Source organism: Lissotriton vulgaris, chromosome 4_1, assembly GCF_964263255.1.
Source record: "Lissotriton vulgaris chromosome 4_1, aLisVul1.2, whole genome shotgun sequence".
NCBI lineage: Eukaryota > Metazoa > Chordata > Amphibia > Caudata > Salamandridae > Lissotriton > Lissotriton vulgaris.
The window spans coordinates 126,316,323-126,330,861 of NC_141691.1; the positions used below are offsets into that span (position 1 = coordinate 126,316,323).

At 42.8% G+C, this 14,539-nt stretch overlaps 1 protein-coding gene across 2 annotated transcripts in view; it reads left to right on the plus strand.

Annotated features, from left to right (window-relative positions):
• MTMR8 (myotubularin related protein 8) overlaps nucleotides 1-14,539 on the plus strand; it is a 682,512-nt gene that overhangs the window by 596,148 nt on the left and 71,825 nt on the right. For both annotated transcript variants that reach the window (XM_086918376.1, XM_086918377.1), the window contains one exon: nucleotides 3,594-3,728. In XM_086918376.1, the coding sequence (XP_086774502.1) occupies nucleotides 3,594-3,728 (135 nt within the window). The remainder of the gene's footprint in view (nucleotides 1-3,593; nucleotides 3,729-14,539) is intronic.

A 14,539-nucleotide genomic window follows, 5' to 3' on the forward strand; every position in this document is an offset into this window, starting at 1 on the left:
GTAAACTTTGGTGCCATCAGGGCAGGTTCCCCAGCCTCCAAGCGTTCCATTTCCAGGTGGATAGTATCTTGCATTAAGCTGGCTTATAAATTGGCAAATACGCTCCTACTGGTTTCTCCCAAAGCTCACTCTACTAGGGGAAAAGCAGCTACCATAGCTTTTCTACATAATGTACCGATGGCCGAGATGAAGGCAGCAACTTGGAAATCGGTGCAAACGTTCACGAGACACTATTGTCTCGATTCTGATTCCAGAGCAGATACCAGAGTAGGCCAAGCCTCCTTGAAAAATGTATTCCAATGCTAAGTTTGTTGGAATTTGTATTCTTTGATGTTTTCTGCCTTTTTTATGGTTCTCATTTACTGGAACGAAGATGGGATGGGCTTGCTACTCCATTCGAGTGCTTATGACTGTTGATGAGGATACCCCTGGAAGAGAACAAGGATTACAGGTAAGTAACTTATCCTTCTCCTACTTCAAAGCTGGCACAAAGTATAAATATTGGACCCTCAGACCCATATCTTCAGTACCCCTCTGAACCTATGGAAGACTCAGTAGGACTGCTATGCTGTTCTGCAACAAGGATTGCTACTCTGTTGCCTGCATTCGAAGGACTGGATCTGCATCTTGAACCCAGAACCACCAGCGTGACTCAGGGTTAGCTGGCTGGCCTCCTGGTCAGAGCCTCAAGGACATAAAGAGCTTCAACTACTTTGAACTCACCACATGTACTATGGCTGCTGTGAGTCTTGCCCACTCCAAATTGGCGCCACCCCAGTCCTGGACCCTTGGAAGTCGGCCTAAAGGTGCTCTGCCAGCCCAGCTGTGGTTTTCACCAAATCCGGTGTGACGCAAAGCCCTGTAAAGCCTTGCCGCACAGTTACAAGCTTCATCGCAATTTATGTAGAACAGGGGTCCCCAAACCGGTCCTGGAGGGCCCGATCCATGCCAGATTTTTAAAATAACTACATGTATCTCAATGGGGATATCCAAAAAATCTGGCATGGATCCGGCCCTCCAGGACCGGTTTGGAGACCCCTGATGTAGTGACGCTGATCCCTTCGAACCTCGTCGCACATCTGCAAGCCTCAACAGATTTGACGCCAAGCTACATAAAGCATTGCCACCCAGCTTCTAACCCATCAGAACCGATGTGGCTCTCCACGAAAGCTTACAAAGCCTTGTTGCACAGCTTCACCGTACCTGACGCAGCGTGCGCAACCTTATGCAGGGCCTCCCATTGTGGCCCTTGCCGCTGCTTGGCACTGAATCGGGTAAAATAAAATGTATGTACGGATCCAACATGCAAACTCGTTGGGTAGAGTGTATGCAAAGGCTGTGTGTCACTCCCCCAACGTACTGATTTCTCAAACAGCAGTGTGTGTGCCTGTATGTCACTTGCCGAATGTGCAATTGAACAGGTTTGAGTACTTAATTTTCCAGGTACAGTGAAAATTATGTCCAAACATTACCCTTTCACTACAGAAAGGGCGGACAGGCAGCACCAATGGAGAGGTTGTCGACAAATTCTACCCTCAAAACACATATGGACGTTCCAAGATGTGGCCCAGAAAGGGGGCAGAGCAGCCCAGACATGCTTCACTTCTCTTCACGAGAATTATTGGCACACACAACTTGATTTTATATGGTGCCCATTGCTGTAATGAATAGGGCACATTGGCATATTGAGGCCACTCGGATGCAAATCTGTGCATGAATGCTGGGATTTCTGAGTTGGATGAAACGTTTTCATGTAGGTCCGCCATTTCTTAGTGCTGATAACTACCACCAGATCTTGTAGTGTGATGGCCCTTGCGAAGTCAATTCTTCTATAGTAGCTACTTATCTCAGCTGAATCCTGCTGACTAATCTGGATCCTTCTTCACGACAACAGACCATTTCAAATTACTCTAAAAACAAGAAACCCAAAGGCAGCATATCTTTCGCTCATTACAATTTTACTTTACTTCAGTTCCGACTACTTCATAACAATGTTCTAAATGTGAGTGGAGGCATAAGTAGCACACTGCATCATACTCTTCCCTTGTTCCTGAAACACCATTGCATAGCAATCCTGCCTTTAGTGCATATGACCACCTGCCTGCGTTAGACAATGGGACAACACCTTGCCCTGTTGTAGTAACTTTAAGGATGGTCATCAGCTCCCTGTGTATGAGACAGAAAGCTGTTTAAGCATGGAAGTCTTCTCTCCATGCAACCATCCCACTAGATCCAACACAATCGGCAGCCTATCATTAATCAGGCGATTGCTAACTTCCTTCGCAATAACGGTCCTTGAGAGTAGCCAAACTGTCTCACCCCTATAGTAATCCCAGTTCCATGCTGACCTCATGTTCACATTCCTTCTGCACTTGAGATACTTGAACCCAGAGCACGTGCACCCTTCACCATTGTAGCTCTCACGTTCCAACGCGAAGCTGTGCCCTTCCAGGTAGCCCTGTAAAGCTGCATCCCTCCTCCCCACTCACCCATCATGTCACAGTACTACCACCCAAAAGTACAAGTAGAACTAACAATGTAACACTGGGACTCAATGCTCCTCCACCACTGATAGCTTGTTTCAAACTGTTCTAGTTTCATGGCATTCAATATCAAGTATTCAAGTGATCCTGTTTCATCACCGTCAAAATTACATGACATACAAAAATCAACATATTGGAATATGATATTCATTTCCTCTTCCCCCCCCACCTCCCCCTGGGGGGGCATGTTAGCATGTCATTCCCAGGATAGCTGAGTCTGTTCGGAAGGCTACCCCTTAGAAAGATATAACCAAGTCTAGACTTATGATGTTAGGAATCTGTCCAGTAAAATGCTTTTGAAGGTGGATGTCGAAGGGTTCGACCTGATCTCTTATAGCAGTGAGTTCCATATTCTCTGGGCAGATCCGGAGAAGGTGCTAGCATACGTCTTTTTTTTCTCAACCTGAGAGTTTATAACAGGATGGAGTTGGTACTGTTTAGGAAGTGTGTACGCTGAGGCACAACAAAGCTTATTTCATATTAATAATTACTCCTGAAAGTATTTATGGTATCTTGGCTTTTTTTTACATTATCCACCAGTAATGCAACAATGACCTTTCAAAATATCCACCCTTCCACGTCCATGTGCCTTAATCTTGAAGCACTGTTGATGTGCATATAGTTGATAACTATGAATAAACCAGACTGCAGAGATTTCTGAAGGTAGGGTTACTAGCTCTGCCAAGATTCGTCACACTGGTTGCACCGTATTATCTGAAGTTCAAATTGTTATTTTTTTCACTTTTGTTGGGTGGTGTAGTAGGATGTTTGAAGTGAAAATACTTCAGCAGATGACTGTAACAATGAAGAGAGGAAGTAAGATTTAGAAAATGAAAAGCATGTGCCAGCCACCTAATCCATTGGTAAACATTTGAACAAGTTGGACATTATATGCACTCTATGAGCATTGTGTCATCACTTATGTGCGGGTGTTTGCCTACTTCAGTTGAATTGCCAACTCATGTCTCTTATTTTCACAAGGATTGGTATATTTTTAGAAGCTCCTTCTCAGTCGTTTGAATAAACAGAAGCTTTGATTTTTCTCCACAGAATCTTTGAAAAGACACATTCCTTGTGGCCTTACCTCCTGCGGAAGGAACAGGAGTTCCTGAACCCTCTGTACAAAGACTCCTCTCCCTTAGCACTTGGGGCACTTCAACCAAACACACTGCCTTTTAGTTTCAAGTAAGTCTTTGGTTTCAGCTTTCGGTCTTATTTGTTGCAGGTGATTTACCAAGAATAGACAAAAATTGTACCAAAGCTTAGGGGAGGGGCAAGGGAGATAGATGCAGAGGAGTGGGCAGTGCACATGATATGTATGTACACATCAGCCTTTCAGTTGTCTTTACTAGGATTAAAGGTTTTTCTAATTGGGCCAGATCTCAGTTAAGTAAAAGCACAGGAAGGCTCATTCCACACACTTGATTGAATGATGAAGCTGCTTTTTGCCCACCTTGCCACCTCAGGACCAGACATACACAAATTAGCCTTGGTCATGTTCCATTGGAAACAGTCCTTCCCCACATTGTCAGATGAAGTGACTTCATATGGGAACGCAAGCAACCCCAGACTGGTTCTGCCTAGTTAGGTCTTGTCAGTGAGGTATAGCTCGAGTCCTGTGATGCGGTGAGCATTGGATCCACATCTGTGCATGCTGGTTGCATTTAGGACTTTCCACTGGCAAAAACAAAAAAAGGCATGGGTGGAGCTTGTGAAATAATGTTAGCCACTGGTATTAACTTGCACCTCTTCCCAATCCATGCCTTTTTTACCCACGTTGTTACCTTAGACAGAAGCCAGCAATATGCAAGTCAGCCTTGGTCTTGCTCTGACAGGAACAGTCCTTCGATCACTTTGTTGTTGCTGTTGATGCCCTAAGTACGACAGGTATCCCCGATGTGGGTTCTGTGTTCAGTGCCATAGTAGTTTAGCTTTAGGTTACAGACAAAGCCCAAGTAGGGTTCTGTGCTCACTGTGCCTTTATTCTGAAGCTTTACCTCACTGACGAGGCCCAAGTAGGGTTCTGTGCTCACTGTGCCACAGTCATGAAGCTTTACCTCACTAATGAGGCCGAAGTAGGGTTCTATGCTCACTATGCCATAGTACTGAAGTATTACCTCACTGACGAGGTCCAAGTAGGGTTCTGCGCCCACTGTACAGTAGTACCGAGGATGTTTTACCTCACTGCTGAAGCCCAAGTAGGATTCTTTGCTCACTGTGCATAGCACTGAAGCTTCACATCACTGGCTAGGCTTATGTAGACAGAAACGGGTCTGGGATTCCTTGTGGTGCCGTCTATAGTGGACCTGCCCTGGTATTTCAGGCTGGACTGTTCATATTGCAGCAGGACTAAGACGGGTTTGCATATGGCAGGTCTCTGTTTAGAGTATCATGGTGGGTGAAAAGTGATGGATAGTAATGTGGCTCTGAGCGATCACCAGTAGCTGATATTAATTCAAGACTTCCTTCCATCACCTTGTAGTTTGTTGCTGTTGACGTTATAAAAATTAAATTTTTTGTTTGTTGCTGTTGACACTTAGAAGTGTGGCATTTTTCTCTCCATTTCTCCACCATTCTACTGATTTGTTTTTTACAGAGCCTCAAAAATGACCATACCTGGGGAAGAAAGCTTCTCTCCCTTTAAAGTTGAACTTAGTACAGTGCAAACTGATGTGCATTCATTTGAACTGATGCTCAAATGTAACCTCCTGCATTTTCCATGGAAAAAGTAGCTATAGCATCTGTCAAAAAAGTAGTCAAATATAACAATACTTTCTCGTGGACCGTTGTAACGAAGTGAATGATTCACAGGACATCAGGTTGATGTGAAAGCAAGGCTTATTACTTGTAAGGATCCCATCCATCAATACACTCCAGACAGGAGGCAGGCTCAGCTTCAACTGCCTTCACAATCCTATTGACATCATTATATTCTGAAACAATTAGGAACAGAAGCTCCAAATGCCACACATCTCCCTTCTTTACACACTAAAATAAACTACATATAAGAAAAGCATCAATAGCAAAGAAATATAAACAAAGAGAATAATGCATTAAACAAAGCTTAGAGGAACACTTCCTAAAATAAAGACTTATTTTTTTACCATGGATAGAAGTACAAGAGACAGGAATCAGCAAGCACCATTACCATGAATAGTAAGTAGGCATGCCAATTACTTTACATATTCACGCAAATAGGTTGGAGGAGTGGACACTCTCGCAGACTAACAAATGGAGACTGTGTTTTCAGTGGAGTCCGCAAGATCAGTTCGCAAACGGGTTTTCCAACTTAAAGGATGGTTCTGAATCAAAACATCTCTGACCATGACAACTCTGTTTAAATTCCAATTACGATAGACACTGATTTTAACAGCATTGTTGAAGACTTTGATAACCTGCATAGATTTTTTAAAACACTTTAGAAGAACCTTTTTTTGCAAGGGTTTTTAACTAAAACCCAATCACCCACTTTGACTACAGTCTTCTTAACACTTTCCTTTGATCACAAAGCTCTTTACGAGCTTCAATCCTCCTAGACTCAGCCAACCTCCAGCCACACCTCTAATTACACACATCACAATTAGACTGCATGTCGTTGACCAAAGTAAGGGCCACTAGGCTGTTAGCACGCCTATCCCTGAATAATTAAAAGGAAATCTTCTGGGTTATGGCATGGGGAGACAGCCTGTAAGCTTCAACCTTTTTGCAGATTTCTTTGCACCAATCCAAACCTGCAGATTTGGCCATTTCAATGGTTTCTTTCAGCACACAATTAAAGCATTCCACCGTTCCATTCGTCTCTGAATGGTATCATGAACACTTCTTGTTCTTAATACCATGTCCACACAGAAACTGCTCTATTTACAGAGAAACTAACTGTACCCCTTTGTCTGTAAGAATGACTTCAGGTATTCCCTCTTTAGCTATAAGCTCTTCTAAAAAATGCCTTCACATGCTTGGTTTCTACTCCCCGTGTAATGGCTATTTCTGGCCACTTGGAAAATAAATCAATAAGAACCAGAATGTACCACTCAGAGCCACAGGAACAGATTTGGCCAACAATATCTAAACCAACTTCCTTCCATGGGCCATCGTGGCGTTCCCTTATCATCATGGGTTGAACCTTAGTCTTTGCTACTCTTTCACTCAATGCACACTGAGCACAATCACTGATAACCCGTTCCACAAACAAATCCATACCCGGCCACCAGTAAGAAAACCCTCTCCTTTGTTTTAGACATACCTTGATGACCTGCATGAGCCAAAGAAATTAGTTCCTCCCTAAGAGAAATGGGAGGAATTAACCTCAGACCCCTGACCAATAGAACTCCTTGTCCTGAAAGTTCTTCTTTGACATGCCAATATTTTACCAGCTCTTCCACACCTTTGGATTTGACCTTCTGACCTGCCCTTACCCACTCCAAAACTCTAAGCATGACATTGTCAGCAACAAGAGCTTAATGCCATCTTTCTTCAGCAATGCTACCCCATTCAATGAAACAGACTACATCTCATCACACTCACCAGATGCAAAATTTGTCATCATCATCATCATCAACTAACAAAGCATCCGCTACTTTATTTTACGCACCTGGCAAATATTGAATGTCAAAATCGTTCTCTTGGAAGGCCACAACCCATTTCGTAATTCTACTTGAGGAAACATCAAAACCTTTTTTTTTTTTTTTTAATTCAAACAACTGCTTGTGGTCTGTCCTGACTTCAAACGCACAGCCCCACAAGAGATTCCTCAATTTTTTCATGGACCAATACACCGCGAGGGCTTCTATTTCTGCAACAGAATAGCACATTTTGGCACCTCCCTCAAACTCCTTGAAAGAAATAAAATTACATAATTGTGCCCTTAAATAATAATAATAATCAGGCTTGTAAAGCGCATGGTTACACTAGCTAGTGTGTCCCCATTGATTATTTTGCAACAATGTGGCACCCAGACCTTTCATGCTGGCATCAGTTATTAGAAAGGAATTCTTCTTGGGGTCAAAACTACTCAACTTTGGTGCAAAACTCATCTTCGCAAATCTGGTCCCACACAAACTCACATCCTTTGCAAAGCAAGGTTCCTTTCTGAACACACAGAGGAGCAAAACCTTGGACAAACTTACTGTAGTATTCTTCCAATCCTAAAAAACTCATTTACTCTTCTTTGTAGTGGCAGAATGCATTTTGCAAATAGCATCAACCAAATCCTATTTCGGCATCACATCACCTACAGAAATGGAATGTCCTACATAGTCGATGCACTCTCCTAAATTTACATTTCTCAATTTTGACAGTCCGATTAAACACATTACGTTTCCCCAGAGCACTCAAAGCTCTCTCATCATGCTCCCTATTGTCTCTTCCAAAAAATAAAATATCATCCTGATATATCCTCACACCAGTTAAGCCTTTCAAAACATTTTCCACAGCTCTCTGAAAAACTGAAGCTGCTGAAACCAGACCATATGGAAGCCTGACAATGCAATAGGTTCCGAAAGGAGTCACAAATGCAGTAAGATTCTTTGTGTCATCATCAAGCTTAATCTGATGATAGGCAGACTGTAGGTCAATAGTGCTAAACACCTTTGTACCCCGCAGAAGCATCAACATGTCAGCTATCTTAGGCAAGGGATAACGATCTACCACCACATGCTTGTTTAATTCTCTCAGATCAACACACAAGCGTAAAAATCCATCCGCTTTCTTGGCAGCTATGACCAGAGTAAGCCTTTGCGTTGCTTTCACTTCCCCAATAATACCATATTCCTTTAGTCGCTCCAGCTCAACTTGCACTTGTTCATGCACAGGCACCTCACTACGAACTGGTTTAGCACCATCAACCGAACGAATGTGATGAACATATTGTCGTAAGCATCCCAATGTTTTACAAAAGACTTGAGGAAATTTCGATCTTAACATTAGTATAAAATCCTCAGATAAGTTACCTTGTACTTCAGCTTAATGGGTGGTGATTAATTTGGATCTAAAATCACCCCGAGGTCTCTGGTGGAACCAACTCAAAATACTGTCCCCCTTTTGAGAAATTTTAATTTTAGCATTAACAAGCCTGTTCTTGTATTCCACGAGACCCCAAAATTACCAAACAATTTAATTGTCTCACCCTTATATGCACAAGGTCTAATATCAGGATGCAATAGGGCTCGACAAATCTAAAAAATCTTACTTGACCTGCAGGTCGAGTGAGTAGAATTTTCTACTCGACCTAACATCAATGCACTCGACCCACAAATTGGTTGCATACAAATTTTCTTCAAAACTTTTGCAGCGCCAACAACCCAAGAAAACGTTGACAAACCAAATTGTAAACCGCAAATTCATGGGGATAAAGAGGCATGCTTTAAGACCTGTGTCTATTTAGTGGGCCAGGGGTTGGAGCATCGATAGACAGTTCTTTAAGTGGAAATAAATAAGTGCAGGCACTCACCACCACTAAACTGTGCACTAGCGGTGGAGGCAGGGGCTGGTCTAGGGGCGGGCGACGAGGCAAGCTTAGCACTTAAGGAATCTTTGTTCTCATTCTTATTGTCGTTTTATTAGTTTCAAAATTTCTGTCCACACTCATGCTTTCCCCTTATCACTGTGCTTTATCTCCCAGGTCTGCATTTTACATTTCCCTTTTGATATTTTACTACTCTTCATATATCTCTCCACCTCTTCATTTTCCCTCAGGTCTCTCATCTCTCACTGCTTTCTCTTTGCCCCTCTCCTCTTTTTGCCCCTCTCCTCTCTTTGCTTCACTCTTCTTCCCATGTCTCCAAATTTGTTTTGTCGTTTTCTTCTCTTTTCTCTTGTCTATTTCGCCATTTTCCTTAACCCTTTTACTTTTTCCATTCTCACCTTTCTCTAGTTTTCTTTTACCCATTTTCCACCCTGTTTCACTTCCACACGCAATCTATTTCACCACTTTCTCGTGTTCCTTTCTTTTCTTCCTGTCAATAGTTTGCTACTTCTCACAAATCATACATCTGCAGGATCTTTCCCTAGCCTCACTAAAAGCATAAACAGCTTTGTAATACTGTCAGGCTAACAGGCTGTTGTGACTACAACTTGAGTTCTGCTTACACTGCACTCTAATAATTGTGTTTTAGGTGCAGCAGAATAAACTACTGCAGGACTGTAATGCAGACCCAGGCTCCATAAGCTTAATAAAATAATTAAATGAACAATGGGAGAACAGATGATGCAGTGGCCTGGGAACCCCTAACCAGAGATGGGCCCACCTTGCTCACCTACACATCACCCTCCCTCTATTCCTTTGCAGGTTATACGATCGGCCATCAGCACATTGGCTTGATCAGCTACTGTACAATTCAGTAAAAGAACGCCATTCACAGTGATTTACAGAGAAGGGCCATACTCACAAGGGACTGAGGAACTGGGAAGTACTTCATGGTGTAGATAATTGCCGGAAATGTCAGCTGCGGCACCCGTTATAGAATGCCACCCCACGACAAAGGAATCAAGTTACTCAGCCTACTAGAAAGGCCAAGGCAGACGGTGCAGAGTCAAGTTTGGTGCTCCGAATATTCAAGCTCTAGTACAGCCTGTGTGACGCACGTGTTAGTTGGGCCTGTCGGTAAGAAATACAACATGCACACACACACTGTTGAGTCAATAAATGGATGCTTATTTCTTTTTCCTGGGCAGCTACAGTTCTTTACTGGCTGCAGGAAATTCAAGTTGCTTGACATTTTTAGTACCAATGAATTAATAGCAAGGTGAGCGGAGCCATCTGTGAGGAGAGAGATGGACTTAAGGTGCATGCTTTACTGGTATCTGTAGAGCTGCACTGGCGCTCAGAATGGTGCACGTAAATGCTTCACTATCTCAGTCTCACATGCACAACAATGAGCAGTAGCTGCGCCGAAGAGAAAATTTGGCACCAGCTGCGTGGACATAATGCGCAGGTCACAGTTACCAGTCAGTGAGAGTAAAGCTGTTCCATTTCAAAGATGTATGTGTAGGAGAATGGTATTAGTACACTCGAGGCCAGAGGTAGGAATAGTCCGCCATGTAATGCTAGAGGGGCGGCTGCGAAATTACACACTGGAACAACAAAGAGCTTTTCAAGCTCAGCTCACAACCAAAAAAACATTGGAAGGTCATTTTAAAAAAAGACATGCATGACATTCAGCCTGTTATCGAACATAGAGACTCCGAGAAAATCCACTGTAAATGCAATGCAAGTCGCAGCTGGTTTAGGTCCGATAGGCCCCACCCTCCTGCCCCACCCCACAGTGCTTCCTGCACCGACCATGACTGCCCACCCCAGCACTGCAATCGGAAGCAAGAGCCCCTGAATCTGTGGCTGGAGAACTGGCCCCATCCAAGCGCACCTACCGTCTAGGGCCCCTCCTCTGAGAGATTGAGCTGTACTTGACAGGGGCAGAGCTTCACTTACAGGGCCTCTCTTGATGACAACACCTAGGGTGCAGGAGGAGAACTTCGCCACTGCTCGGGCACCAGTGATTGTCATAGTTTACTGCCAGTGGAGTGGCCACTTACAGAATAAGGCAGTCCTAAACATGCGTAGCATACACGTATCCGGAGAGCACAAATTATCTTCTATCATCTGATTGGCTGATTGCAACACAGGCTGTGCCTGATGAGGCCTAGTTGCAATCAGCCAATCAACACCTGTGGTTTTCCCGCATTTTCACATAATCGTTTCAGCATGCTGCCCCCTATAGCCTTCTCCTGGCACTGCAGTAGCTGCATGGAAACTCTGGTTGGGACGGCGGCACATCTCACTCACCAGGCCGGTCAAGTAGGCCTAAAAACTGACTCTCCCTTAAAGAAATTGACACGCATTTGCGAGCGGGCGAGTATATTTTTCGAGCCCTACAATACTTTGACTTTATCCTTGCCCTTTTTAAAATAAAATTCTTTAGAAAGTATGGTGCTCTTAGGACCCGAATCAAAAAGAACATTGGTTGTTTCACCTTCCACCAAGATTTCATCAATTGGACTATTTGTGTTACCCACATTTTCAGTAACTTGCAGTAATATCTGCCCACACTCTACACGAGAATATGGATCATTTGAACAAGCTAAATCCTCATTAATTTCATTTACCCTTCCTTTAAATGTTTTGCCTTTACAGACCGCGACAAAATGACCTCTCCTCTTACAATTACTGCAGATGACTCTACTAGCTGGACACTGTTTATCATTGGCCAAATGACCCACTTTTCCACAACGAAAACATCTACCTTGAAAAGTGTTAAAACTTTTCCACTTTATCAAAATTACTTTTCTTTTTCTTGTGTACTTTTTGATCCTTTAGAGGTTGTTTGACAACCTGAACCGAATCCTTCTTGTCACCTTCCTTTTTTATGACTTCCACACATTTGATGAAATGTTAAATCCTTTTCGCAATGAGAAGAACATCCTTAAGGGAAGGTTCATGCTTCTGCCAGAGTTCTTCTCTTACGCGTTGAACCAAATTTACATGTTGTAGCTAATTTCCTCAAACCTTTTATATAGTTCTCTATAGACTCATCCTCTAATTGGCTCCTACGACCAAAATGGTACCTTTCAAGAATAGTACTGACTTTTGGTAAATAGTGTTTGTCCAATTTAGCAATACAAATGTCAAACTCATTGAGGTCACCATCATGAATTTCGGGTAGATGATCAAAAACCTCTTGGCCCTCTGACCCTAGACAATGCAGTTGTAAGGCCGTTTTCCTTTCTGCACTTAGGGAGGAGCCACACACTCTGGCATACCTTTTGAAGACTTTCCCCCACTTCTGCCACCAGGATCACCAGGGATGACAAAAAGGACGGCCCAGTATCATTTTGCATTTTGGAAAAAGTCTCACCGCATAAACAACAGGAATAATAAAAAAATGTTTTTAACTTGGTGACAGTCAATAAATGAGTACTAATGTTAAAATAAAAATAGAAGTCGGAGGCAAAGTGTGTGTGTGTGTGTGTGTGTGTGGCACCCATGTAAAACAAAAGCAACTTGGTGGAAGTTATAAGAGTAGTGTGTGTGTCACTGTTGAAGTATGACACACCAAAGATTATTACCTTACATGTACAAATTTTAAAATTCCTTTGGAGGTAAGTGTGCGCGTCACTGAAGTCGCACACAAAGGTAGCACTGTTGGAAATGAAGTACAGGATCCCTTGGGGTGATTGTGCGTATCACTGAAGTAACACGCATGAATAAGTAAGGCTGCAGTAGTTTGTTTGTGTGTGTGTCACTGAACAGACACGCAACACAGTAGAAAGCAGTAGCGTTGAAATTGTATCTGTTACTAAGCAATTAAAACGGGGCACGTGTGATTGTCATGGAACCGGCACACAAACTTAAGACGCACTGCAGTGGTCAAGGAAGTTTGATATGGGCCCTAGATGGCCACCACGTAAACGTGATGCGCCAATGTAGGAGCGTCTAGGTCAAAATGATGTCAGGAGCCTCAGAAACATGGAGAGAAGATGGCGGTGTCCGGGCTAGCTGAAGGAGAACCATCCTTGAGGCAGCGCGTTCCAGAGCACACAATCGTTCTCACGAGTATCATGAACGATTTTCCCCTTAATTACAATTGTGCATGCAGCACTAGTCACAGTGTTCCACAGCGCCCGGTTGTGCTCACGAGTGTCCAGTAGTGAAATCCCCCCCTTTTTTTTTAATAAACACAGGCATCCATTGAATGACAGGATTCATGGGGTCACGGAAAGAGACAAATAAGTTAAACAGTACCTTGAGAGAGGGGTTCACCCCGAAGGCTGTTCTGAAAAGATGAAGATGCTTAAGCTTCTAGTAAAACGCTTAAGTTTGATGTTGAGATCCTTTCTATGGAGTATCCAGTCATCCTTTGTTGCCAACGAAATAAAGTGAATGATTCATAGGACATCAGGTTGATCTGAAAGCAAGGTGTATTCCTTGTAAGGATCCCATCCATCAATACACTCCAGATAGGAGTCAGGCTCAGCTTCAACTGCCTTCACAATCCCATTGACATTCTCTTAGCAACAGAAGCTCAGAATGTGGCCACAGTCTATGACCAGATTCGGGTGTCAAATTTGCAATGCTATTTAACATAAAGACGTGCTTTACTCCTGGAAATATAGAAGTTACTGCTATGTGCTCATGTTTGGGGTAAGAGACGGCTATTCAAAGAAGAGGGGTTAAAGTGTTTCAGTGAATCTGTGTCTCTTACATTCTGAAAGCTATTTTTAAGTATTCATGTAAACCAAACACTTCTCCTCTGAAAGGTTGCTTCATGAAGAAGTATCACTTTGGTGCTGTTGTGACAAAACCAAATATAGGAGAAACAGAGTACCTTTGCATATATTTGGCAACTGGTAAACATCCAAACCATTACAGTAGTTTCATGGACCACCACGTCACCAGAAGGCCAACAGACACTTCAAGTAGACAATTTACTGTATTGTTTTTCGTTTGCCAATTTTAATAAAACATTATTTGAATGTAATATTGCTCTGTATAAAACTTTTCCACTATCCCACTCCTTGGTGGAGATAGTGTAGTGTTTTCAAATATAATACTGATATCCATGATGAACAACTAGGTTAATAATGTAAGTACATTTTTAAAACATATTGAAGCAAATGGTCAGATTCCAGCATCATTAATGTAGGTATCCTTTCTTCCATAGTCAATCTATCAAGTGCCTATGATTTTGGTAATTACATCCTGGTGTCTACAGCGCTATGAAATGGTAAAACTAGGACATCACTGGAGCGTATTAAAAATAACACTTTATTGCTGATGTGTGAGAAGACGCATAGCCATTTTTGTGCTCCCAATGACAGACATATATTTTACAGTGTCCGTTAGGGAGTGATCCTGTAACGGACTCGGAGTTCAAAGGCGCCCCTAGAAATGGCATACATGGAAGTGTTTTGTTTCAGGTGCTTACTCCGTGGATTCTCAGCTGGGAAGTGAGATCTGGTCCGTAATAAATGGGTTAGAAGAGAAACCTCATATGACTGGAGTC